At 56.5% G+C, this 26,211-nt stretch overlaps 1 protein-coding gene across 8 annotated transcripts; it reads right to left on the minus strand.

Annotated features, from left to right (window-relative positions):
• Positions 1 to 4,530: 4,530 nt before the first annotated feature.
• Positions 4,531 to 25,009, minus strand: NR4A1 (nuclear receptor subfamily 4 group A member 1). Of its 8 annotated transcripts, XM_074325659.1 has the most exons (11): positions 22,167 to 22,273; positions 21,071 to 21,193; positions 19,001 to 19,105; positions 13,467 to 14,522; positions 13,112 to 13,224; positions 8,585 to 9,462; positions 7,605 to 7,734; positions 7,164 to 7,315; positions 6,646 to 6,848; positions 6,374 to 6,552; positions 4,531 to 5,351 (listed from the first exon to the last, which is right to left on the minus strand). In XM_074325659.1, exons 5-11 carry the CDS (start codon positions 13,179 to 13,181, stop codon positions 5,095 to 5,097), a joined length of 1,869 nt encoding a protein of 622 aa, XP_074181760.1. In that variant the 5' UTR covers positions 13,182 to 13,224; positions 13,467 to 14,522; positions 19,001 to 19,105; positions 21,071 to 21,193; positions 22,167 to 22,273; the 3' UTR covers positions 4,531 to 5,094. The 8 variants fall into 8 exon arrangements, with proteins under 8 accessions (XP_074181760.1, XP_019580082.2, XP_019580081.2 ...); XM_019724523.2 differs by lacking the exon at positions 22,167 to 22,273 and adding an exon at positions 24,901 to 25,009 and having other exon boundaries at positions 13,112 to 14,522; XM_019724522.2 differs by having other exon boundaries at positions 13,112 to 14,522.
• Between the last annotated feature and the right edge of the window lie 1,202 nt (positions 25,010 to 26,211).

Raw genomic sequence — 26,211 nt, forward strand, 5'->3', positions numbered from 1 at the left:
GGCTCCTCCACTTCCCACCCTTTCGGGGATGTTAGTCCCGCCCCCTCCCTCCTCCCAGGCAGAGGAAACGGCTGGGCCTGGGCGGATGACAGAGTGACAGAGAGCGTGAGAAAGAGGTGCCTCCGGGCCCCAACCTCATCAGGCAGCCTCTAGACCTGGACTGGGCTGGGAAGTGGCAAGTCTGCTTGCTGCCTGTTCTCCTGGGGCTCATGGGGATGTGTCCTTCTGCACTGGGGAAGGGTGGGGGGTTTCTGTCTCTCTCTGGGAAGGTCTATGTTTTTGTCCCCCTGGCCAAGTTGGGGTGGGGGTGGGGCTTTATTTCTGTGTCAGTCCCATGGTGGTAAGGAGTCCCCTGTCTGTCCTGCAAGGTCTGTGCATGTGTTCTTTTGGGTTGCATGTGTGCATATGTTGTTCTTTGGGACACAGGATTCTGTGTGACTGTCCTTGCAAAAGGAAAAGGGCTATTTATCCACCCTGGTCAGGGAGTCTACATATCTACCCCTAGGGGCTGCTTTCCTCTCCCATTTCTTGTCCAGCCCAGGGCATCTCTGTAACTGTCCTTGGGATATCCCAGTTACATGGGATGGGGTCCAGGTCTCCTGCTTGGCCTCCCTCAAGATTGCGTTCCCTGGGTGGGGGTGCCCCTTCTTTCTGATGTGTCGGAGTAGGAGGGCAGGGACACTCAGCATCCCGCCTGCCTGCCTGGCTTGCAGCTGGGCACTGCTCCCTGCTAACGCAGCATGTACCAGGACAGGGCCCGCCCCCCAACCCCCCCAACTCCACTCCCCGACCCAGCTGCCACCGCCAGCCCCCACAGCCATGCCCGAGTAGGGACTACACAGTGCCAGCTCCTGGGGCAGAGCTTGTGAGACCTTAAGTGGCAGGGTCAGGGTCCAGCAGGAGGCAAAGTGGGGCCAGAGTGGTGGGAGGATGGGCCAAGAGGTGGGGGGCGGGAGACAGAAGCCAAGATCAGAGCCTCCAGGGCCCCATAACCCTCTGGCCAGCTCTGAGTCCAGTGAGGACCCTGGAATGTGCCTCCTGCCCTCAGAATGTCCCTGGCTGTATAGGGAAGGAGATATTGGGGCAAGGGGTGCTTTTACTCAGCTTTGTACTCACTCCTTCCTGCCCTCGCCACAGGGAGCTGGAGGTTTCAAAGTCCCACTAGCCAGCGTGAGCCTTATCCTGACAGATCCCCTGTCTGGGGCCAAGGCAGAGCCTGGCAAAAGCCTGAGCCTGGAGCAGGGGTGAAGGCAGAGGTTTGGGCTGGGCTCTGGCTGCTCCAGAGAGGACAGAGCAGCTGCCGGCTGAGTGGTGGGGCTACCAGTCCAGGCCCGGACAGGGCTGGAAGGCAGGTGGGCGGAGGCTCACCACTTTAGCCTCATCTTCCGAGGATGCTCAGTGGCCCTAGAGTCTCTTCTGCAGTCAGGAATTTGGTGGGCACTGGGGCTTGTCCATATTTAAGCTAAAATCTTCTGGGAATCCCCAGGCCCAGCTTCACATGAAGGGACACAGCACTGCCCTCAGCCAGGATATGTCCAACACGGCTGCCTCATGACCGTGAAACGACATCACTAGCAGCCTGCTGACTGTCCAGCCGCCACACAGCGGCCTCCTACCTCTGAAAGCCTCTCTCACAGGCTTCGCTTTGCAGCCACAGAGCTGGCTGCCACACAGCCAAGCACGCTGGACTCTCAGAGCCAACCATGTGGCACCTACAGCTCAAGCACAATGTGGTTGCCGATGACCTTCAGAAGCTTCTCAGCTTCCTTGATGCTGACCTTCACCACCTCCCTCCATAACCAAGTCCTGGTTATGGAGCCCAGGTGTGGGGCAGAGTCCTCTATCCCAGATCCCAGGGAAAGGCCATCAGGCACAGACCTCTGGGGTATAAATCACCTGCTCAGGCCCTAGACCCCAAAACCACCTCTCACCCTAGTCACAGTGGTTCATCAGGGCCGGGGAGGGGGCTAGGGCCTCTGGGCATGGGGCCCAGCGTGGGTGGGGCAGGGGGGAGACAGAGAGGCAGGCTTCCTGGGTCTCCGTGTGAGGACAAACAGGAGGCTTTGAGGCCTTGGAAAATCCCGCCCGGGATTCCAGGCCCTGCCAGCGTCACTGCCTTTTGACTATTGTCCCCAACGGAAACAGGCCCAGCCCCCGTCCAGCCAGGACAGAGCGACCATTGTGAGGCCCCACCAGGCTCAATGCCCCCTTGTTCGCCCTCCCAGCCCCTAGCAAGACTGGGAGGCCAGTTCTTCCAGTTGTTCAGTGAAAAGAAAGGGCCTGCCTCCAGGCTTCACCCTTGGGCGGGGCAGGGAGGGGCAGGGCGGGGTTGGAGAAATCAGCCCCCTAGTCCTGTACCCCCATAGCAAGAGTTCTGGAAAGGAGCCACCATCCCTGGAGCTTCTTTTATTTTTAAGGTCTCCGCCAGGGAGACCTAGTGGTTAGGTAGTTAGACACGCCCAGCTCAGCCACTTACAAGCCAAGTGACCTTGGGAAAGTCATTTCCTTTCTCCGAAATGAATTCTCTTTTGTAAAAACAATAGCTATTATTTATTGGGTGTTTGCTATGTGCCAGGCACTATTTGAAACATTTTGTATGCGTTCATTCATGTAATCATTATAGCAAGTGTATGAAATAGGTACAATTATTTCCTCCGTTTATAGATGATGTTGAGGCACAGAAAGTCTAAGTAACTTGCCCAAAATTCCACAGCTGGTTAAGGGCTGGAGCCAAAATTTAAACCCAGGCAGTCTTGCTCTTTTCCACTCTGCTGTGTTGTCCGCCTGAGAGGTGGGGATAACCATAATTTCCTCCTACAGTGACAGTGAGGGCTAGGAATCACAAATATATGAAAAGAACCTAGTGGGCAGTGGAGCATAATACGCGGTAGCTTTTATCGTCACTGTGAGGCTTAGAGACCTATAGAGACCAAGGTTCTCCACTGTCCATCCCTGGGCCTTGGCCCCTCCTCAAGCACCCAGTGCCCCTTTTGCCTTCCCCAGGGGCTGCCCACATCTGTGCAGGATAAAGCTAGGATATGGAGGAGAAAGGGAGAGGGACTCAATCCAGGTTTCCCAGCAATCTCTGCTCCTAAACAGAGCACGGCCACCAGACTCACCTCCCCACTGAACAGATGGGGGAAACAGAGGCTCACTGAGGAGGAGGGGCTTCTCAGAGAGCAGCATGGAGGTGGAGGCAGGGCTGAGAACAAAAGCAGAGCTCCTGACACACACACCCCCACCCTGCCTTGCCAGGTGCTACTGCTGCAACAAAAGCTCACTCAGGAGCTCTGGCGGGGGTGCCAGGGCACATGCTTGGAAGTCCTCATGCTGCTGGGGGTGGCAATCAACATGCACAGAGCCCAGGTCTCCACGCCCCACCCACACGTGGACCCTTCAGGAGGCCTGGGCTGGACGGTCTTCCCAAAACCCAAGTCAGGGCTCACAGTTGGGAGTCCTTGGGGACCTGCAGGCTGTCGCTGGAGCACTGGGGAAGGCTTTGACTCTGTCCTACTCTGGAGCAGAGCCCTATTTTGTTTGACTTCCATCCAACAGGGGCTGCCCTCATCCAGCCAGGGGCCCAGGGGAGGTAGAGACACCCAGAAGGTGGGTCCTGGGCCAAGGGTTGTAAGGAACAGGTGCGAGGGCTGCTGCCTTCAGTGTCCTTGAGAAGGAAAGGCTAGATGGGCACTGAGGGCAGTGAAGGAGGATGGACGCTGCATGGCAGCCAGCTACCTTGGGCCTCAGGTTGGGGTCGATCTAGGTTCATATTTCTCAAAAGAGCAGCCCCCAGACCACGTGCATCACCAGCACCTGGGTGCTTGGTACAAGCACATTCATGGGCCCCACCCCTCATCAAATCCAAGTCTTTGAGGTACAGCCTAGAAATCTGCATTTTAAATTAGCTAAGCAGCTGATGAGCTTAGGGGTTGGAACACCTACATGAGGGCAATTGGCCACAGATAGGGACCTCAGAACAATTTTGTATCCAAGGGGTCAAGGCCTGTCAGCAACCTGAATCCTGTTGCTGGGGTGTTAGGCATGTGGGAGGAATGAAGAATGGGATGGTGAAGAACTTACACTGAGGAACAGCTGCCACCATCGTTCTGGGCTGCCCTGTACCCAGCCCCCTGCGAAGCACCACACCCACACTCCTGTAGTTCCAGCAGCAACAAAGTGGTCTGTGCCCATTTTACAGATATGGAAGCCAAGTCAGAGACCATGGGCCCAGGCCAGGACTGTGACAGCAGGGTGATGCTCTTATCCCTTGGCCAGCCAGCCTCTGCTGCAGGCCCATCTACAAGACGTAAGTTCATCAGAGGCTTTCTAGTGTCAGAATCTAGTCTGAGTGCTTTTGCATAACAACCCCATGAAACAGGTGCCATTATTATCCACCTTCTATAAAAGAGTAAACTGAGGCCTGTTAGTTCAGGTTGGCAACATCCAAGATTTATCCAGTGGCCTCTGTCTCTTGTGTAATTATGGAGTGGTAGAGTTGGGGGGCAGTATCAGAGATAGACAGGATCCTAGTTTCAGCTACATGTCTATTTTTTATTCAATATATTAAATATATTAATCAGAAAAGTCACATACTATAAATCCAGGAAAATACACAAATATAAATGTCAGAATCTGTCATTTGTCTTCCTCCTAGGGTGAGTTTATGTACATATGGAAGGAGGTGGGAAGAGAGAGCCAGTAAGAGGAGGCTAGGAAAGGCTTGCCCAGGCTGGTGGGGCCCATCCCTCCCTCCCAACCCCCACCCCCACCTCAACCTCTTCCTTCCTGTATTTACAGCAGCATTCGGCTTATTTACAGCACAGCGGTGTGTGTTAAAAACGGTTTATCTTACAAAAAATATGAAGGCCAGGGCCAGGATTGGGGAGGTAAGACAAATAGTAGGGGTCCCCCCCTTGGATGCATCCCCCTACCCAGGGCGTGACCTCCCAGAGCAAGTGGGGCAGCCCACCAGTCTACAGTTCCAGCCCAGGGAAGGGGGCAATGGTGCTCCAGGGACTGAGGGCCAAAGGCTCAAGGCACGTGGGGTGGCGCACGAGCGTACATATGCAGTGCACGCATGTTCCCGGGCTGGGGTCAGAAGGGCAGCGTCTCCATGAAGATCTTGTCCACGATGGGAGGAGGGGGCACCAAGTCCTCCAGCTTGAGGTAGAAGATACGCTGTAGGCCCTGGGTGCACAAGGTCCGCAACTCAGGCAGCTTGCCCAGCAGGCGTGACAGGCAGCTGGCCGGCTGGGGCTCGCCCGCCACGGCTGAGACGTGTTCCTTCAGGCAGCTGGCAATGCGGTTCTGCAGCTCCTCCACCCGCTGCGGCTCCTGCAGCCCATGCCGGTCTGTGAGGATGGTACGGGATTAGCCACCCAGCGGACTGGACCCCCTGAAGACCCTGCCGGCCTCAGGCCTCAGAAACTGCTGCCACGGACAGTCCCTCACACTCCTCTGGCACTTTGCAAAAGTATGTTCACACACACACATGAGCCCATTCTGGATCCCCAACGGGAGTCTAGGAAGGCAGTAATGCTCATTATCCTCATGTTCCCAGTGAGAAACTGAAGCCCAGCGAGGTTAAGTGACTTGCCCAAGGACACAAAAAAGAAAAAACCCCAGCCAGGTTTTCTGACGAGGCCAGTGTTTTTTTCCAGAGACTGCTCCAAGAAGCCCTGGAGTTGAGCAGCAGTGTCCTAGAGGCCACTTCCAGGGAAAGCTGGCTTCAAAACCCTCCACTCTCACGTTAGCCCAGACAACCTCGTATTCTGTCTTATAGAGCTGGTCCCTGTGAAATTTAAGTAAAAATGGGATGGGGGCAGATTTGGGTGCTTTAAAAAATAAAACAAGAGACCTAAAAACCTCCCTGTGTGATTATAGTTCCATAAAGCATACAACACGCACAGGTAACCTGCGCTGTCAGAAGTTAGGGGGCAGTTACCCCTGGGGGAGCCGGTGCCTAGAAGGGGCACAAGGAGGGCTTCTGGGGGACTGGTCACGTCTGCATCTTGTTCGAGGTGCTGGTTATGTGAGTGCGCTTAGTTTGTGAAAACGTACCATTTGTGAACTTCGCTGTATGCAACACAGTTCAGTAAAACGTTAAAAACAAGCCACCACCCTCGGCCACACAATACCTACGCTGTCTGGATCGTCTGGGATCATTCACTGACTGGCTTGGGCTTTGCAGTCAGATGCAGCTGGGCCCGAACCCTGGCTCTGCCACCCACCCGTGATGTTACTCTGAGCAAATGCTCGCCCCTCTCTGCATCTCGTCACCCCCACTTCACAATGTGGGAGCCCAGGAAGTGTCAGATGCCAGCCCACCCAGAGCCCTCCCGCCCTCCCCAGCATCCCGGGACTGGCCACACACCTGTGATGAGGACGAGCGCCGAGAGGCAGGCGAAGGCAGGGACATCCACAACCAAGCTGTGCAGGGACCGCGAGAAGGCCAGAATGCTGTCGATCCAGTTGCCGAAGCCTCGGGCACACTGCAGATGGTGCAGCACACGGCCGGAGCAGAAGATGAGCTTCCCCTCGGCTGGTTTGGACCTAGTGGGCAGGGATGCAGATGGCGGTCAGGGGGGCTGGCAGGCAGGGCAGCAGGACAGCAGGGGAGGGGCCGGTGGACAGTGGGCAGCTCACCGGTAGGCCAGGCGGAGAATGAAGAGCTCCAGGAAGGCTGACTCTAGCAGCAGGTCCTGGTCACCTGCACACAGCTCGGTGAAGCCGGGGATCTTCTCCGCCCACTTGCGGATCACCTCCAGGGACCCTGAGAGTAGGTCGTAGAACTGCTGCACGTCCCCGGCATCCTCTTTCCCAAAGTGGGGCAGCACCAGCTCCTGGAACTAAATGGGTGTTCCGGTGGGGTCAGCACCACAGGTAGGGCCACCATGGACAGCCCTGTCACGCGCCGGATGCCAGATCCCGGAGGTGAGAGAGGAACTGAGATGCCGCCCACCTTGTTCCTGACAATTCTCAAAGATTCACCCAGGGTGGAGGTTGCTGGAAAGAGCACATTTTCCTAACTGGCCACCCGCCTGAGGGGGTACATTTTTCCCTGTGGTTAGTCCACAGTGGGCTCCTCTTTTTTCAACTTGTCCCATTGGGGCGGGGACTTTTCTAACCTGCATGGGGCACTGGATGGGGGTCGACGGGCTCACCTGGGAGTAGTCCAGTTTGGCTGTGCTGGGCCCCGAGTCCAGGTGCGCCCGGACCAGGGAGGTGAGGAGATTGGCAGGGGAGGCATCCGGGGGTTGTTTGGGCTTCGAAGGGAGCCGCCCCCTTCGCCCCTTCAGGCTGTCTGTCCGGACAACTGCAGAGAAATGGGCAGTGGTGAGGAAAGGAGGAAGGGACCCAGGAAAGGGCTTCTCAGCTCAAGCTGTGCACACCAGTGCTGGGAAGCACCCTGCGTCCAAGGACCTAGATCCCCCAAGACCTAAGGGACCCTACAGGGACCAGAGACCACCCCCCTAGAAGCAAGGCAGGTGGACCAGAGGTGAGGCGGAAATAAGGTCCACACCTGTCCTCCTTGCGGCCTACCAAGACAGAAGTCTGGGGGACTCCGCCTGCCTCTGGCCCGCCCGCCCATCCCAGCCACCCACCTTCCTTCACCATGCCCACAGCCAGGCACTTCTGGAAGCGGCAGAACTGGCAGCGGTTTCGTCGTCTCTTGTCCACAGGGCAGTCCTTGTTGGCCAGGCAGATGTACTTGGCGTTTTTCTGCACTGTGCGCTGGAGTGGGGGACAACACGGAACAAGCTGTCAGAGTGTGGGGAGGAGGGGAGCCCGGGGAGGGGACCGTCCAGATCCTGCTGCCATCACAGACAAAAGCGCTCTCTGTTCACAGCTATTTTTCTAACATTTGGGTGGCAGAGGAGGGAGAAATGGAGGGATTGGGGGCAGGAAGAAAAAGTCTTAGGGACATTGGGGGAGCTTTCTGCCTCAGGAGGAAGACACCCCCCCCCCCCCCAGGATACCAGATTCGGGGCTAGGGGCTCGGTGGCAGGCCAGACACCTGTACACCTGTACTGTGTGCCTGCGTCTGCCTGTCCCTTCCTTGGGGCAGACAAGAGAAGGCTGAAGAGGGGTGGGTGGAGGGTGGGGGGAGACAGGAAGCTAAGCAGGCTCCCAGATCTGGGACAGACAGACAGCCTGTTCCCAAGTCCACCCCCAGCCCTCAAGCACCAAGCCGTCTTCCCAGATCCTTCCATCTCACTGCCAGGAACACAAGTGCTTGGGGCCCCCTTCTCACCAACACCTGAGCAGGGGAAGGATGGGCAGAGGAAAACCTGAGGCTGGACATTAGAACGTCCCCTCCTGGCTACCCTGCAGCCTGCACTCTCTGCCCATCTCACCCCTCTCTCCATCTCACTGTAGGCCCACGGGCCCTGTCTGCCCTAAGATACGCAAGGTCCCAGCCCCCGGCCAACTCCTGGAGATGTACCTGGCAGGGCTGCCGCTTCCTAAAGGGCAAGACTAGTATGGAGGAGAACTTAAGGGAGGCTACCACAGACCCCGCTGGGGTGAGAGACCAGCCTGTCCCCACTTCTCATGAAAAACCACACCCAGGGCAGCCCAGTACCTTGAAGAAGCCTTTGCAGCCCTCACAGGTGCGGACACCATAATGCTGGCATGAAGCATTGTCCCCACACACAGCACAGCGGCCCTCGCTTCCACCTGGAGCCCCACTCCGGGACTTGGCTGAGGTCACAGGCACGTCCAGCATCCCCGGGCCATCAAGGTGTGGAGAAGTGGGCACCAGGCCTGGGAAAGCCGTTGGCATGGAATAGCTCTCTCCCTCCCCCAACGGGTGGGTGGCCTGAGAGGGGAACAGCTTCAGGGGGCTCTGGGCCAGCCTGGGGCTGGGGCCGGTGGGAGGGCTGAAGGAAAAAAAGGTGGGCGGCTGAGGGGGCCCAGGAGCCTTGGGCAGCTGCTCTGTCCATGCGCGCAGGCCTTCGTAAGTCTGGCTGGGGGAGAAGGGGCCAAAGGAGCCATCCCAGGGAGAGAGCTGGGGCGGCTGGAGGCCGGGTGTGGGTGGTGATGGGGCGGAGCAGGGGCTGCCGTAGTAGTCAGAGCCGCTGGAGGACAGGGTCTCATCTAGCGGGCCGCTCAGGGTGCCAGGGTAGCAGCCGAACACCTGGAAGTCCTCGAACTTGAAGGAAGCAGAGGCGGGGGAGGTGGCTGAGGACGATGATGTGGATGAGGCTGAGGACGAGGCTGAAGAGCAAGGCTGGGCTGTTCCCGGCAGCTGGTACAGGAAGGTGTCAAACTCCCCGGTGTAGCCGTCCATGAAGGTGCTGAAGCTGGGCAAGGCAGTGGGAGCAGTGGGAGCCACCTCGGGGCTGGCCAGGTCCATGGTGGGCTTGCTGAACTCAAGGGTCAAGGGATCGCTTGCCAGGTGGTCACGGGGTCCTGGGCTCGGTGCTGGTGTCCCATATTGGGCTTGGATACAGGGCATCTCTGGAGAAGGAAGAGACCAAGGTAGGGCAACAGGTCAGTGAGAGAAGTCTGAGGCCTGACCTCTAAGCATAGACACCTCCAAGCAGCCAGGTGGCAGGAACCCCAGCCAGACATGGGATCCTGAAGCATTAGGGCCATGGCCCACCATAGAACCCAGGAATTCTGGCCCATCTCAACCTCCTTGTCACAAAGCCTCTGGGCAATGGCCCAGCGAGAGTGGGCTCAGTCGGAAGGCTAGCCACACCCAGTCAGCCTGGGAACCCTAGGGAAGGCATTGAGCCAGCATTTCTCTGCTGGAACAGGGGGAAGCTGTGTTCCTCCAGCCCCCTGCTCTCCCTCACCCAGTAAAGTGTGGGTGGGGGCTGGGAGAAGGGTGGGTGGGAGAGATAGCCAGGCTCGAGCTTAATAAATATGTTGCTTCTCCAACCTGGCACTTCTGGGGCTATTCCCCGGCATGGCCTAGTCTCTGCAAAACCCCCTTCCTCCCCACACAGTGCCTAGGAACAAGGACATCCTGCAAATGGAATAGGAGCTAGGAGTGAGGGCCCCGCTGCCTAAGAAAGCAACCTAAGCAGTCAGGAACCTGTCTCCCATCCCCGTCCCTACTCTACATACTGAGCCAAGGCTGCAGCTCCCACGTGCACTCTGGTCCTGCCACCTGGGGATGGGCACCCACTCTGCACTACCTGGGATGCTCCCAGAGGCGAAGAGGAAGGGAGCCCAAGCCTCCTCACCCTGTCCATCTCCCCAGGGGATTGGGTAACCAGGCTCCAGACCTTTAAGGGTCATATGCTGGACAGAGGCCGAGGGGAGGCAGGAGGAAGGAGAGGACAGCCCCTTGGACATCCAGGAGAACGGACAGTCCCTAAGAGGAATTTCTCTGCTACCTCCAAAACATTTTCCCTGATATTTTTATAAGACAACTCTCAGAGTCCAGCAAGAGACTTGAGGTGGCTATGCAGGAAGGAGCCTGTTGACAGGGGTGGCTGTGTGGGGGTGGGGGGGGGTGGAAGACATCCTCCCCTTGCTTGGGTCCCTCCACGAAAGAGTGTGCCCTGAAAAAGCCATGAGCTCAGGCAAAGGGGGTTACACCCCCCCAATCCTGAGGAGCCTAAAGAAGCACAGATGGCATCATTCAGGGGGGATCCGTAAGTTCCCAGGCTGGTCTTAAATTAACAGAGAGCAGGCTCCAGGACAGTTTCCCATTGCACCTCCATGCCTAGGGTCTGCATGGCTCTGGCCTCATCAGTCAGGGAGGGAGACTGGGTAAGAAAGCAAGCTAGAACAGAGCACCATAATCAAGGGGGCAGTGGGAGGGGGCAAAGGCTGGTATCACCTCCTGGCCAAGAGCCCAGAGTCCTCTGGTTCTAGCCTTTCTCCCACCTCAATGGGCCCTGGACAGGGTAGCACTACCCCTGGCCTGACACTCCCACAATCAACCCAGACAACAGAGTCTCTCCAGGCTTTGGCCCCACCCACCCAGTGGCGCCTGTCCACAGGCCCACAGCACCTGCTAGAGATAAGGGTGGCCACGTCTGCCTGCACTAGGAGAGCCTAGCAGGGATGGGTTTGAGGTGGAGGAGAGGCAGCGGCCATGCAGGGCTGGGCGTTCCAGCCTTATTCAAATCCTGTTTCTCCACTTGGACGTCCCACAGCCAGATCAACTCTTACCAACTAGTCCCCCCACCCCCATGCAGGTACTTAATGACACAAGATATGGACCCACATGGGGGTGGGGGCGGCAGAGGAGTCCCAGAGGGAGGAGGAAGAGGCGAGGTAGGAGGGAGGGGGAGAATCCGGCTTTAGGCAGGTCCTGGCAACAATGTGCTTTGCACCTGTTATGCTGTACCCGCCTCAGGCTGCACAGTACCTGTATGATCCAACCAGGACTATGGGGGCAGAGGGCTGGGTATCCTCCAGGTAGTGCCACACCAGAGACTCCAACATTAGCAACTGCCAACCGGGATCCCCAAAGACCAGTTTCCACCTCTCTCCTCCGCTTTTGTCTCTCTCTCTCTGTCTCTCTCTCGTTCTCTCTCTCTCTCTCTCACACACACACACACACACACACACACACACACACCATCCAAGCTACAGCTAAAACAATTTCCCCTGTGCTTCCAGAGACCCTGCTCCTACCCCAAGAAGACTCTTTTATTCCAACATGCAGGAGCACCCCCTCCACAGTTCAACCACTAATGCTGGCCATTTCCTTGGGCAACCAAGAGGTCTCCTAAGACAGTTCAGGCAGCAATTTCAGGCTGGGGGTCCCTGCAAACTAAGCCACAGCCTCTAACGTATTAAGAAAACAAGTAGGGGCATGGGGAGGAGGCTGTCAAGCTGGGAGGAAGGAGACCCTTTTGGAAATCCAATCCCGGTAGGAGTCCCATGGATCCCAGCAGCCAATGCTCTGTATACCTTTCCCCCACTGTACTGAGAACCGCCATCAGCACCTCAGTACGGGGCACCGTGTACCCAGTTGGGCATCCTGGGAGACTGAACTACAGCCAGCCTCCTACTGGACAAGTCCCGTCTCCTGGCGCCAACCCTTAACCTCCAGAGGCTTCTACCTTGCACAGACACTCCCCCCCGCGCCAAATAGACTCCAGTCCGATCTGGGTCCTCATCCTGTTCCAACAGCAACCCCACAACGACAGAGCTGCATCCTACACCCGCCCTCCTGCATGCTGAGTCTACAACATCCTTTCTACCCGCGCGTACACCTACTTCAAGCAACACCCCTAAAAACCAAAACAGAGAGCACTGCTACTGAGCTGCACGCTCCCCGTGGGGGTACCTACCCGGCCGGCTCCTGCTCCCCCTGCCCGGCACCAGCACCCCGAGTCGCAGCCTGATCTCGAGTGCGCTCCCGCGATCCTGCACGCTCCCCCAACTTTCGCAGCCTCGGTCACTGGGGCTCCCCGGCCGAACCGAACCTCCTCTTAAGCGCTCCGTGACGCACGGGGCGGGGCGGGGGCGCCTCTGACGCACGGCCCGCGAGCCCTGGCCATACAAGGGCGAGGGGGGCGGCGCGGTTCCGGCGGGAGGCGGCGCTGGCTGGGCAGCCCGAGGGGGTGGAGCGAGGGGGGGGCTGGAATGTCTGCGCGTGACGCACGCGGGGTTCCATTGACGCAGGGAGCGCGGACTGTTTGATCTATAAATAGTTTCCTCGCGCCCGCCGCGCCTGCTAAAAATAGCAGGTCGTGGACTCCCGAGGCTCCCCCATCCCGGACCCAGGACCCAGCCCTGGGCCCCCAGGTCCGAAATAACCGCTCCAGAGGACGAGCCCGAGGAGAGGGCGCTCTAGAGCCGCGGCCGCAGGGCTTCCCCGACGAGGATCTCCTCACCCTCCAGCTGCTCCCGGGAACCACGACCCCGCCCGCTCCCTCCGGCTCCCTTGGCCCGCTCCGCCTTTGCACCCTCCTAAGTCCTTCCTGGAGGCCTGGGCGACCAGGGCAGGCCTGGGGCCGGGGCGGACAATCAGGCACACACCTGAGGAGCCTGCGCCCCTATCTCTGCCCCAAGGAGCACCCCGTGCTCTTGACCGGTCTTGCCCAACGCGGTCTTCCCAGGGGGATCTCGGGCTAAGAAGTCCCAGGGATGTCAGTCAGAGCCTTATTCCCTCCCCCCAATTTCCCATGCAAAATACCTTCCGGAGGGCAGGGGTTTGTCAAGCCCAAGATGGGCCAATGGGCTCTACTCCACCCGCTGAACTTCATTTCTCACCAGTCCCCTCTCAGTCCCTTCCAGGTTGAGTGAACTCTAGTGGGAAATTACCGAATTTTAGAACCGGGTGGAGCCTGAGAAATCTTTTTTGAATTTGTGCAGACTCTTCCCCATTTTATAAATAAACAGGCTCAGAAAAATAATGGCACTTGCTCAAGGTCACACAGGGAGGTGGTGGCCCACTGGGGTGGAACCCAGGGCCACTAACTGCATCTCTAAGGGATCTTTTCTCGCCCTCCCCCATCGCTGATCAGGGAATACCCATACTCCCAACTCACCTCCAACACCTGTGGAAGAGTAGCTCTGACCTGCCCTATGGAGCAGGAAGGGCCTGCAAGGACACAGTCCAGGGCACAGACCAGGCTGCAGGCAACTGCAGCCTTCCCTGGTCTGGCTATCACCCCTCCACCCCCATTCTGCCCCAAACCTGGGGAGCACTCACCTGCTAGGTAAGAGCAGAAGGTAGGGCCAATTTTTACAAGGAGAAAAGAGCCTCCTCCTCCTACACACACACACACACACACACACACACACACACACACACACACACACGAGGGGGCCCCACCCAGCCCCCTTCTCCCCTGCAAGTCAACATGAAGAGTTTCTGCTTCCACTGAGCTGCACCTGGTCACCCTATAGCACTTCCCTCTACCCTTGAGGCACATCCTGTTCTCTCACCTCCCATCTCAGCTTCCCCACACCCTGTCTCCAGCCCCCCACTTCTGCCCACTCAAAGGTCCCACCAGCACCTCAAACTTCATCTGTTCCAGACAGTGCTTGTCAGCTCTGTACTCCCTGCCTGTCACCCCATCTCTGCTCCTGATGCCCCACATGCAACTTTTCATTTTTTCCTGAAGTTCTACTTTGGAACATCTCGGATGCCGGGTTCCTATTGCCCGCCACAGCCCATGCCTCAGTGGTGCCTCAAGGCAGCAGACCAGCCAAGTGAGGCCAGTGACCTCCCCTTTTCCTTATCCACACTCATGAAGAAAACTGCCCCTTAACCAGCTTGTCTCCACTGTCCAAGCCCCACTGTTCACCCCAGATGGAGCAGTCTTCAGGTAACACCAATCTCATTCAGCAAGCCCGGCAGGACCTGCCAGAGCTTCCCCATCACAGCACACAACCTCAGTGTGGACCAGTCTTCAGAGCTCTGGCTTTTCCCAAAATATCTTCCTGAGACCCTTCAAGGCCACCTGGGTAAAGGTGAATCATGGGCAGGATAATGCCAATGGGACCCATCCTGGATCCCCACCCCACTTCAGCCAAAGTTTTGCTTTTCTTTGTCTTGGGCTTTTGTATAAGACTTTCCTTGGGGAAAAAGGTTACCACAGCTGAAAGAAAAAAAAGAAAAAGGCTTGAACCACTAATATAATTCATGTCCTCCCATTTTGCAGATTAGGATGCAGGGGCTCCCCTGGCAGCTGCATCCTGCTCAGGTGCACACAATAAGTCTGGGCTGATGAAACTAGGCTTCCCATCCAGCCCCCCCACCCCCCCGGGATGTCTCCCTCCACCCAATAGGGCCGACCTCAAAACATGAAAATAATTTTAATACATCAGCAAAAGACGATTTGCCAGGTCAATATTCTTTTCTCCACCCCTCAGCAGCCAAACAAGTGTATTAGCTGTGACTCGCTCAGTGTGCGCTCAAGCCCAGCCTTCACAGTTCTTTGTCAGCCTTGAGCTCCAGCACTCACCTTTCCTTCCCACCACTTCCCATGTGTAAAAAACAGTACAGACCATCCCTACTCTTCCATGGGGAGGCCCATCCAGGAGCCCCAGGGAACTCCAGTGTGGGAGGAGCTGTCCAGGGCTCTGGCCTGCATCTCTGCATCTCAACACTCGCCTTCAGAGCTGTGCCTGCAGCCCAAACCCCACCTCCCAGTGGTGCAGGTTTGCAGGCTGTGGTCTTGCTGCCCCAAAGGCAGGGGGTGGGGGAGGTGAGGCAACTGCAGCTGCCCCTTGGCCATGTTGTGGAAGTGGGGGATGCTGGCAGGTCTGAACACACACTATGCTCTGAAAATAAGGAGGAAAAAGGCAGAGTTCCTCTGTGGGAGCGCAGCCAGGACCACCCACTCAGGTACCCGTGTGGAGCACCTAGCCTAAGACAGAGCGGAGAGAGGCGAGAGGGGCTTGGGGACCCTAGGTCTCATCCTTGCTGGTAAGATGCCTTCCATGGAGGGCCAGCTGGGGTTCTGAGGGGGGTAGCATCTGGCTAAGGTGGAAGTGTGGGGAAAGGCATATTTGATGCAGACTTTGGGAGGCCTAGAGCATAAATTTGTCCCAGGCTGTACACTGACTCCCAATACAGAGACTCCCAAGCCAAGTTCAGCCCTCAAGAGCAAAACAGCAGTTTGGTGGGGAGGGGACAGGTAATGATGAAGCAGGTAATGATAGGAGAGGAGAAGTATCCAAAACTAAAGACGAGGACCAGAAGGTAAGGCAGGGCCATGATAACACAGGAAGGGTAGGAATAGCAGATGTTATGTTGGAGACGTGACCGCCACCCACATCAGTTTCTCACAGCAGGCCTGGCCCACCACTCTGCCCTCATCACCATGCCCCTCCCCACTGCCACCACATAAGGACCTTGGGCTAATCCTTCCCATCACTCCCTGGGCACACTGCTCCTCTTCCTCCTACTCTAACCCTGCTGGTCCTCCAAGACCTCAGCTCATGTGCCATCCGCCCTGGACCAGCCTAACTTAATAATAAGCACCTCCTCACTGGGGATCAGGAGCATGGGGAATACCAATCAAGGGTCATCCCTCAGCGCAGGGGATTTCACAAGGATTCTTCTACTTAACCCTCTCCTCAGCCTTCTAGGTTTGTAATTCTGACCCACATTTTATAAATGAAGAGATAGAGGATGGGGAGCAGGACTCAAACTCAGGTCCCCTAACATTCAGTTTTGTGTTAGACCCACTCTGCCCTTGACTTTGAACTCCAGAGGCTGTGGCTTCTAGCCCTGTGGACCTTGATTTTTATAAGGGCACCACAGAATCAGATACACACACACACACACACACACAGCCTATAAATTGAAAACAGCGGTTCCCACGAGGGAGTCTTTGGAAGGACTGGCAGCTTTCCAGTTCCTAATCTGGACGATGGCCATCCGGGTGTATTCACTCTAGAAAAGTCATCAAACTATACTCTTAAGATATCACACCTATCATTTGTACACTTTTCAGTATATAGGTTATTCTTTTAAAAATAAATTTATTTTAAAAATAGTCATGCCTAAATGGAAGAAATATATTTATGCACATGGACGCAGGTGCCACCGGAATTTACTGAGTAGAAACTCGTTCAAGTGTGTGTTCCTGAAATCGCAGAAACAGTAGCTGTTTCTCATTATGTACCTGTTCTATGGATACATACTCAGAGCACAGCTACGGTTAGGAGAGGCCGCACTATGTGACATTAGAAAGGAGTCCTCATACAGTACGTTTTCTGTCACCACAGTATGTTTCCTGAGCCACTCGTTAGGCCCTTGCCCCCCCTAGTCACGTTACGGGACTTATCATGTGTTTAGCCTCATTCCTCTCCCACTGTGTGAACATGAGGGCAAGACCTTGTCTTCCCGACCTTGGAAGGTGGACCCCGCGTGCATCCTCAACAGTAAGCAGCCCAGGGCCGCCCGAAATGGGCAGCCAATGTCCACCATCGTTCCCTAGCCAAGAGAGAGGGTGTGGAGTTGTGTGAATAGAGGATGGAGGAAGTGGAACTGCACAGCCCCTTTCCCACGCTGTCCCTGGACCATGGGCTGGCCCCCTCCACTGCTCAGCAGAAGGCAGGATGGAAAGTAGGGCAGGAGGGCCCTATTTTCACCAAGACCATCCCCACCCACTGGCCGCCACACCCTTCCCGTGGGGTGGGCAGGAGTGACTTTGCCTCCTCTTTTTGAGAAGGGGCCCCGGGAGCTTCCCCTCCTCAGTCCCAGGACCTATCGCCTTCCCTGACCCGGCCACTTCCTCTTCCTGCCCTGACAGTGGGCAGAGGGATTTGTACTGGGGGCAGGGACACATTGCCTACTGCCCCAAGGGGCTTCCCATGGACAGCTCTGGAAACTGGGGATGTGGGGTAAGGTCCAAGCCACCAGCTCCGATCTCCTGGTCCTGATCCAGGCCCTACCATGCCCACACATGTTGTTATCTCCCCCAAAACAGGCTCCCAAGGACACGGGCATGTCAGTCACTCCAGCCCCTGGCAGGGTTAAAAGATGGAGGAACTCTCACAGGTATCTGTGACCATCAAGCCTGGTATGCGACCTGCGGCCAGTCTCTTGTCCTCTCCGAGACTGTTTCCTCATCTGCCCATGGCAGGCAGTATCACAAGTCCCAGGGCTGTGAGAATTCAACCCACTACCTGAAGGGGGAGGCTCAACAATGAAATGGAGCACTGTCTGGGGGCTGGGATTCTAGGGGTCGGAAGCAGGATCCGGGGGCGGGCGGGGAAAGGCGACAGCAGGGTCCTCACCTCAACTGGGGAGCCAGCATCCCCTTCTTCAAGAACCAGAGAAAAACAGTAAACCCCATCCCCACCTCGCCCTCTCCAGGCCTGAGTTAAAGTGTGCCCCGAGATGTGGCTCCACCTAGCACCAGAAAATTCCAGGCTCTGTATGCATCAAGTGCTCAATTAATACTCTGAAAAAAGCTGGTTAATTAGGGTCAGGCTTCTCTCCACAGAGGCCATTTTCAGTCCATTGATTTCTCAACCCCAACTCCTCTCTCAGGCCAGAAGGAACTAATATACAGCATAAAGGAATACGATCAGACTTCAGGAAGAACAGCCAGAGCTGGAAATGCAGACAAGATCATGGAGTTCCTTTAGGAAAGGTCGGCCCACACCTCATTTGTACCCTCCTCAAATCTCCTTCCATGCCCCTCCCTCTGCTCAGCTCCTGGCAGCTCCTCTTTCCTCCACCCTTGGGAGGGTCTCCCACCACCTTGCAGAACATCAACACCCATGAAATTCTCTTGCCCCTGCCCAAGGTCTCCACCCAGCCTCCTTGGGCAAAATTTCAAATTCCAAAATAAAAACTGTCTGATAACAAGCCCCAGCCGGAAAGACTGATGCATTTTCCTATTGTTAAAGTATTTTTAGTCTCAGGCTCTGGATTCGTTTAGAGACTCACGTTCAGAAAGGGAAAAAAAAATTGTTTCGAAAACTGAGAAGGACAGCACAAGAGCCTCCCACGTAAGGAGCTGCCACTTATTCCATGCTGGGCAGAAGCCCCTGGCCTGGGGAGCATGTTTGTGGCAAGCCGGTTGGCAGACTTGCCAGACCTCGCTCCAGCCTTTCTTCTCAGGCACCAAACCAGCTGGGAAGCCAGCTGGGAGACCAGGGCAGGGGCTGAGGGCTCACGGAAGCCAAGTCCAGGGCTCTGCCTCCTAGTCCCAACCAGCTGCGGGGCCCAGGGACCCTCCTCAGGGACCGATGCTGAGGTACCCTGATGGACACACAGCTCATTCCAGTGTCCCTCCCCAGCCTGAGCAGACCAGTGCCTCATCCAGGCTGGGTTGACAGAAGAGGACGCTTGAGACCCTGTTGGAAAGGTCTGAGGAAGGAGCGAGATGGCATCACGTCTCTCGGTTCTCAATCACAAAGTATTCTCAAGTCCAACTCCCATCATACCATGCAGTCAAACCAATACGCTCGTTCCTAAGGAGGGTCAGCCACCCTTGTTTCCTCCTCCTCCTCCATTCCCCTCAAGGCCAAAGAAATCAGAATACAGATAGTCACAACAGAAAACGATCCAAACAGCCCAGCTCTTGTGCCTCAGTTTCCCCATCCTAAGGCTCACCAGTTTCTTCCTCACGATCTCCTTTGACTCGGAGATCCTGGGGAGCTGCACCGAGGGAGAATCCTGGGGCTGGTTGGGGGCTCTTCCCAACAGTCTCAAGGAGCCCTGAAGGAAGAGACGTGACTGCCCAGTCAGCCCTCCCTGCCCGGCCAAGGCTGTCCACCAGCTGAGCAGACTCAGGACGTGGAGCTGTCTCCAAGCCAGCGTGTCCTCCTCTGTTTATATAGCAGAAACCAGAGCAGGCCTCTGGGGACAGAGGGAGCTGCCTCGGGGCACTCTTGGCTGAAGCCTCACTTTGGCCCAGGTCAGCAAGAGCCCAAAATAGTCAACTGACGGGAGCCCCGGTGTGAGCGTGACCCTGGGCCCATGCCCAGGCCTGGCAGACAGGTGTCCACGTCACAAGACCAGCAGCTCTAGCACTCATGGGGCCCCAGCTGGCAGCCCCTCAGGGTGGCCTTGGCAGTGTGAACAGCATGAGAGTTCCATCCAATCACTATCGTCACCCAGACAACAAGGTGAACACAAGGAATTCGGCCACAGGGGCTGCTCTCTACCCCGAGAGAAGGCTCAGCTCAGGAGGCCGAGTCTGAGCTGCGGGGAGAGGTAGGGGGCCAAGTGGAGGGAAAGACACCTGGCCCACTGCTGTCATCTTCACTCATGTGCTTCCCAAGTCATGATCTCCAGCTGACCAGGGACACCTGCCTCTCCCACTTACAGTAATTCCTCTCCCTGTCCCCAGCCCAAAGTTGGTAGCACAGAGCCTGATGCCAGCATGAGGCCAGGTGCACACTCAACCCAGCGTCTGGAACAGGAGGCCCTGCTTCCCAGGGCTTTCCCTCCTTCTAGCCAGGCTCAAACCGCACACCCCATCCTCCTCGTCCCAGCTCTCTCTCTGGGACTCTCTGCACGCTGAACACCAACGCCCCAGGAAGCAACAGTGCTTGGGGGGTGGGGGTAGCTACTGAGCCAACCCCTCCTGCTTCATCCAGGATCCCTCAAGGTCTGAGGAGGGCTGTTGCTCAGAAATGGCCCTCTGTGGTGGGGAAGGAAGAAGGGAATCACAGGGCCCTGACCCAGGTGCCAGATAGGACTCCAGCTCCCTCAGCTAAACATGGTAACCAAGACTATGGTGTCCGTGGCCCTCTCCTAGTATCTCAGGTCCCCAGGGAAAGGCCTGGTGGACATCCTACTCCCACAGCCCACCGCTCACTGGCAGATGAACTTGTGCCTTCTCTGGCCGCATGCTCAGACAGGAAGCTGTGTCCTCCACCAGCCGACCTGGCCTCTGGGCTTGCCCAGAATCCACCTGGATTCTAAGCTTGGCTCTACATGTCCTCACTGTAGGACCTTGAAAAGTCACTTCTCTCCTCCATAACTCAGTTTCTTCATCTGTAAGGGGAGGAGGTGAGCTAGATGGCCAAGGAGCTCTCTGACTATGTCCACAAGTCTGAGACTCTCCCTCTCAGGGACGCCGGATGAATAGTGGAAGGTCTGTGCCTGCCCTTGGTCAGCAAAATCCTCCCCATTCACAGTGGCACCTCTCCACACCAGACCCCACAGGACCTTCAGGCCTACCATAGTGGGGAGGGGGTGGTCAGCACCCTTTCAGGGAGGGAGGGGGCAGGCCCAGCCTTCTTCATACATGCTCCTGGTGTAGCGTTTATACCCTAGAAACAAGCCAGCTTCCCATCCCCCATGTCTGCCCCCTATACTCCCAGCCTTGCCTTGAGTTACCCAACCCCACCCATCAGCCTCCTGGAACTAAGCATATGCTGCCTTGGGAGCAGCTGTCAGCCCCCACCCCCAACTCTCATCCCCACCAACAACCCATGTCACCTGGGCCTGGGGCACCCTGCTCCAACTGTCCTGCTGAAAAAATGAGGCTTCCCCCTTCTCCACCCCCGCATTATCCCACGCTGAGCAGCACCTTGCCCGCCACCACTTCAGGGCTTCCCCCTCCATCCCCCAAACCACATCCGCTTCAGGCAGCTCCACACCCACCTCTGCCCCCTAACCTCACCTGCTGGTGGGGGCCCAGGGGTGTACAAAGGACAACAGCAGAGCACTTACCACTCTGGATGGCAGGACAGACCTTGGATAACACTCAAACCATCCCCTGGGTCTTCAGGGCCTGGCAGAAGGAGCTGGGATACCAGGGAGGAGCAGGGGCTGGCCTCTGTCCATGGTGGAGGCCTACAGGGGGAGTTCATGTGAGTGAGGAGAAACCAGTCAGCAGGGACATTCCTTAGAGACAGCGCAGCCAGTAAACACAGCTGTGGGAACAGGGGCAGGACACAGGCCCGAGATGGGGACAAGCCAGCCCTAGGACCTCCCAGCCAAATAGCTCAGGGATGTGGCGTGTGGGTGGGAGCTGCTGACAGCATCTAGGGCGTCTCGGGCACATGGAGACAAATGGCAGCACCTAGCCCCTCAGCCTGATACCCTACTCTGGGGTGAAGTGCCTCAGTCCAGCTCTCAGCCCCCTAATGTGCACTAAAGAGCATTTTGTAAGCAGAAAAAGGATCTATGTTGAGGATGGAGCAGAATACCATTCTCTCCTCAAGAGGCTCCAACTCAGCCCCCATAGCCTGAGGCCCCACAGGGCAGGGGCTCCATGCACCCATCTCCAGGCAGCCTCGCCTTCTAATCAGAGCAATGGGGTCTCTCGGGAAACTTCTGCGAAGAGACTCCAGTCCCAAAACAGGGAGGCCCAGCTTAGAGTTGTTAAGAACAGAATGCGAGACCCCAGACTGCCTCGGTTCAAATCCTGGCTCCATCACTTGTAACCTTGGGCAAGTTACATAACCTCTCCGGGCCTCACATTCCTCATCTGTAAAAATGACGATCTGTAATTGACACCTCTGAAATGAACAACCATAGGGTTATCATGCTTAGAATGAGTTAATATGCATTAACGTAAAGGACTTAGAACAGTGCTGGATACACATATGTAATACCATTATGAGAAGGAAGTAAATGGGAACATGTGAAAGCTAACCCCAGACTGGTTCCTATCCCAAGTCACTTCTGGGCACCTGGCCTCTCTGAGCCAACTGTGTGTACAACCCTCCAGCCTCTTCAAGCTCTCGCCACTGACCCCACTGGTGCCAAAGCCCCCGTCAGCCAAGGCACCGCAGACCCCACATCTCTCCTTCCCTTTTCCCACCTTTATTCAGCCTTCTCCTCTGTCGACTGGGCCCCAGAGTGAGGGCAGGAGCAGCCAAGGGTTGGCATTCTCTGGTCGTCAGGCTGCCCTTCAGGCAGTGATGAGGCCTGGGAAAAGAGAAGTAGATGTTTCCATGATGGGAGGCAGAGGGAGTAAGAAGGAAGAGGGCCCCAAAGGGTGGGTGATGGGATTCCTTGCCCTCCTGACCTCTGCCCCAAGCTGCACAGATAAGGGGAACTCCTCTGGCCCACATTACACAGATTCTCCTCATACAGAACTACCAGCACCCTTTGTTCCTGTGGGTATACTGGGAGCAGGGACTGAAGGCCACAGGAGGGAAGGAGGGGAGAGCACTCTGGAACATCTGGGGGGCTTCCAACCCCAAAGAGAAGGCAAAATCAGGCTGCACACCTGCCCTAGCCAACAGGCTACACCTGCCTCCCAGAATGACAGTGTCATCTCCCCACACTCCAGAACGGGTCTGATGTCAGGCCTTCACCCGCCTTCTACCAGTCAGGCCCAACCTGAGTGCCCAGGTCATCCCCACCTGTGTCTGAGAAGAGGGGCCAGAGTCAGGGACCCAGTGGTGCCCAGAAAGTGATTCCTAACATCTTAGAGCAGGTACCTGTTCCCATATCCTGTCCTAGATCAAAATCTCCTCCTCTACAGTCATTCTACAAGCATTTCCTGGGGGGCCCCTATGAGACGGGCAGTTAGCCATGAATAGTGGGAGACCCAAGAAGAAGCAAACCAAGATCCCTGGATCCCAGGAGGTTACACTGGGGAATGAATCAACATCAACTGCAATCAGCAGTGTGCAGAGGGCAAAGTCTAAGTGGGCCCGGAGGAGGAGAAATGATGCTGTCCAAAGGGGGTGGCAGCATCAGGCCAGACATCAGTACCTACCTCCTGCTCCCTCTCCTCACTGTGCTCCAGCCATATGGGCTTTTCTTTCCCCACTCAGGGCCCTTGCACTGGCTGTTCCCTCTGCTAGGAAATCATTGCCCTGGATGTCTGTATAGCTATCTCCTCCTCATCAATCAGGTTTCCCTTCTTATTTCCTCGGAGCGCCTCTACCCTACCCCACCACATTAACCTGTTTTTGTTATCTCCATAGGACTACTGCTGCTCATTTGTTCACCTGTCTCTCTCAATCCATGTAGTCTTTAGTCTCTAAAACAGCTCGGCACTAGTAGGTACTTAATAAATATTTGTGGAATGGGGGGAAAGGAGGACTCATGGATGCCTGCATTGGAACTGAGCTGGGAGCTTGGAAGGATATTGCAGCTAAGGAGCTGTCCCTTCCATTTGGGGACAGATTAAAAGTCTGAGGGTTCTTCCCTATGCTGACCCCCAAGAGCCCCCAGCCCTAAGTCCCAGCTCTGTATGGGCCCACCCAAAACCCTTTTCTCTTTCCTAAAATAACTGGGTCTTTTCTTAACTAAACTCCCCCTTGCAACAGGACATGACTGACAGACCCTATGCAGCCCTGATGGTCTCCTACGCAAAAGCTCTGCGTTGGCCAAAGTCTCCAACCAGAAATGGGCATTTTAATGTAACGAAGGATAACAACAGCAAATACATGTTGAACACCATGGGCTAGATACATCATTAAGCACTTTAAATGCATTTTCTCATTTCAGCCTCACAACACTATGAGGAAGGGACTATTATTATTATTATGAACACTTTACTAATGAGGAAATTAAGGCACAGAAATGTTAAGCACCTTGCCCAAGGTCACACAGCTAGGAAGTGGCAAAGCTGGGATTAGAACCCAGGGAGCCCAACCAGGGAGCCTAGGGCCATGCATTCTGCTTTCCCCCTTGGACCTGATTAGTGGATAGAGGTCTCAGATTGCACAGAGCAGTTTGACAGCCAACACCAGAGAACAAGTGGGAAGCTCCCAGGCCTGGGTTGCTGGGCCTCTGAACCAGGCTCTCGGCCTGAACTCCTGACCTAATTTTCTTAACTCCAGCACAGGCCTCAACATTTATAATCAGTCATATTCATCTTGTTAGTCTTGGTCCATCCTTCTGCCCAGTTGCCATCATTTGGAATCTTGATTTTTATCCTACTGTACACTTGTCACTCCTTTCAGCTCTAGGTCACTACAAAGATTCATCAGGTTTCCCTTTTAAGTCTTCCTTCACCCTTTGGGCAGAACTGTTATGAAGCCACCGACCTCTGCCCAGCCTTCGTTTTCCCAGCATGCCCTTAAATAGTAGCCCCAAACCCAAATTGATACTTCACTGTAAAGCACTGTAAATGCCACCTCTGCAGCATTTCTAATTTCAGGTCGACTCCTGACTCAATGAGACCCTCCTCGGCCTCGGTTTCTCAACTCAGTCCCATGAAAGGACTGCACCGGGCAATCCTGATGCCTCGCGGCTCAGCGTCCTGGCAGCCACGCTCCCCAACTCCTGGAACCCGTTCCCGGCAGCCGGCAGGGAAATGGAAGGAATTTCTCCGGCCTAGACACCTCCAACGCCCCTCGCGGGCCAAACCCCACCCTTGGCGGGCTGGTGAGAGAAAGCATTGGCCGCCGTTCTTGGGGTAGCAGGTTCCTCCGAGGTAGCAGATTCCGCTGGGAATCCAGTCCCTTCCCCCACGCTGTCCGGCATCGAAGCAGGACTCCCGGCGTGGCCCCAGCCCATCCCAGTGCAACCGCAAGATCCCCTTGTTCCCGGACCTCTCCTGGACCACCTCGCCCCGCCCCACCCGGCCCGCTCACCTGGCCGGGCAAACGTGGCTCGCCTCTCCACCCCCGCCTTCCCAGCTAGCGCACCAGCCGGCGGGGGAGCAGCTCCGCACCTCAGAGGCGACCATGCCTGGAGGTTTGGGGTCGCGGGCGCCGCGCGGGACCCCCGCCAGTTCCGCTGCAGCCGCCTCACGCTCCGGCAGCCGAGCCGCAGCGCCGCCGCGCCCCTCGCCCGGGGGAAGCCCCCCACCTAGCAGTTCCGGCTGCGGCCGCGCCCCCCGCCCCCGCGGCCCGCGGGCGCCCGCGCCTCTGTCCCAGCTCCGGGCGCGCCTCCCCCGGCAGGCGGGCGGGCAGGGACCGTGACGTGCACCCATTGACGTCTCCGGAATCCCGGCGGCGGCGGCCGACGCAGCCTCATCAATGGGGCTAAAAATAGCGGCGCCCGGAATAGCCGTGAGCGCCACGCCCTGCGCCCCCCCCACCCCCAACACACGCGCAGAGCGCCTGGTTACATAATCCGCCCCGCTGCGGCTGGGCTGGGGTGCTGTTTTTCAGGTGAGGGTTCTGTGGCCTTGCTAACACCTTCCGAGGCAGCAAACCTGGAGCTGTTATAAATTTACCCGGGGCTTCCCCTGAAAAAGAGGTGGAAAATGTGAGGCCCAGAGAGGCTCTGCAGCAGCCCAAAGTCACACAGCAATTAGGCCAAGAGAACAGGCCTCTGAGCCCTGGGCACCCCCCACAGTATCTCTTGGCCTGCATGCTACCCCAAGGGCAAGGAACCCAACTAGTACGGTGCCCAGGGAGTGGTTAAACCCTAGGACCCAGGAAAATCAGTCAGGTCTCAGAGAAGAGGACTTCTTGGGGGGGTGGTGAAATTTCTCCTGAAGAGAAGCATTCCCAGAGGTGGGAGTGCAGAGGGGGACAACGCCTGGGTGTGGGATTCACTGATCTGGCTGTTCCTATACTACTGTTTGACCTAGGGCAAGTCACTTCACCGCTCTGAGCCTCAGTTTCCATACCTATAAAATGTGGATGATAATATGACCCATCTTTTCTGGTTTTCAGGAGAATGGAACAGCTGTGGAGGTGCCTTGTACACAGTAGGCACTCATACTTTCTCCTCCTTGCTCTCCTCTTGGAGTCTGACTTCCCCAATCCGAAAGAGCGCTTAGTGCAAGAAAACACCCAGAGGCTCACCCCAGCGGCCAGGAAGCCCTGAGTGGCTCACCCTCTTTTGAACATAGTCTCCAAGCACAGGCTTCCCCAGTAAGAACCTTCTGGGGATGGGAGTGCTCGGAAGGTTTCTCTCTGCCACCTAATTGGAACACTCTTTGGAAATGGGAG

Source organism: Rhinolophus sinicus, linkage group LG02 (genome assembly GCF_036562045.2).
Source record: "Rhinolophus sinicus isolate RSC01 linkage group LG02, ASM3656204v1, whole genome shotgun sequence".
NCBI classification, from domain to species: Eukaryota; Metazoa; Chordata; class Mammalia; order Chiroptera; family Rhinolophidae; genus Rhinolophus; species Rhinolophus sinicus.

Excerpts from the sequence above, each read along its gene's own strand:
- NR4A1 (XM_019724523.2), bottom strand. The coding sequence starts at position 13,181 with ATGAAGTTCAGCGGGTGGAGTAGAGCCCATTGGCCCATCTTGGGCTTG. Across the intron at positions 7,316-7,604 it reads TGTGGGCATGGTGAAGGAAG|TTGTCCGGACAGACAGCCTG; the intron begins GTGGGTGGCTGG and ends ATTTCTCTGCAG. Across the intron at positions 6,553-6,645 it reads ATTCTCCGCCTGGCCTACCG|GTCCAAACCAGCCGAGGGGA; the intron begins GTGAGCTGCCCA and ends CCTGCCCACTAG.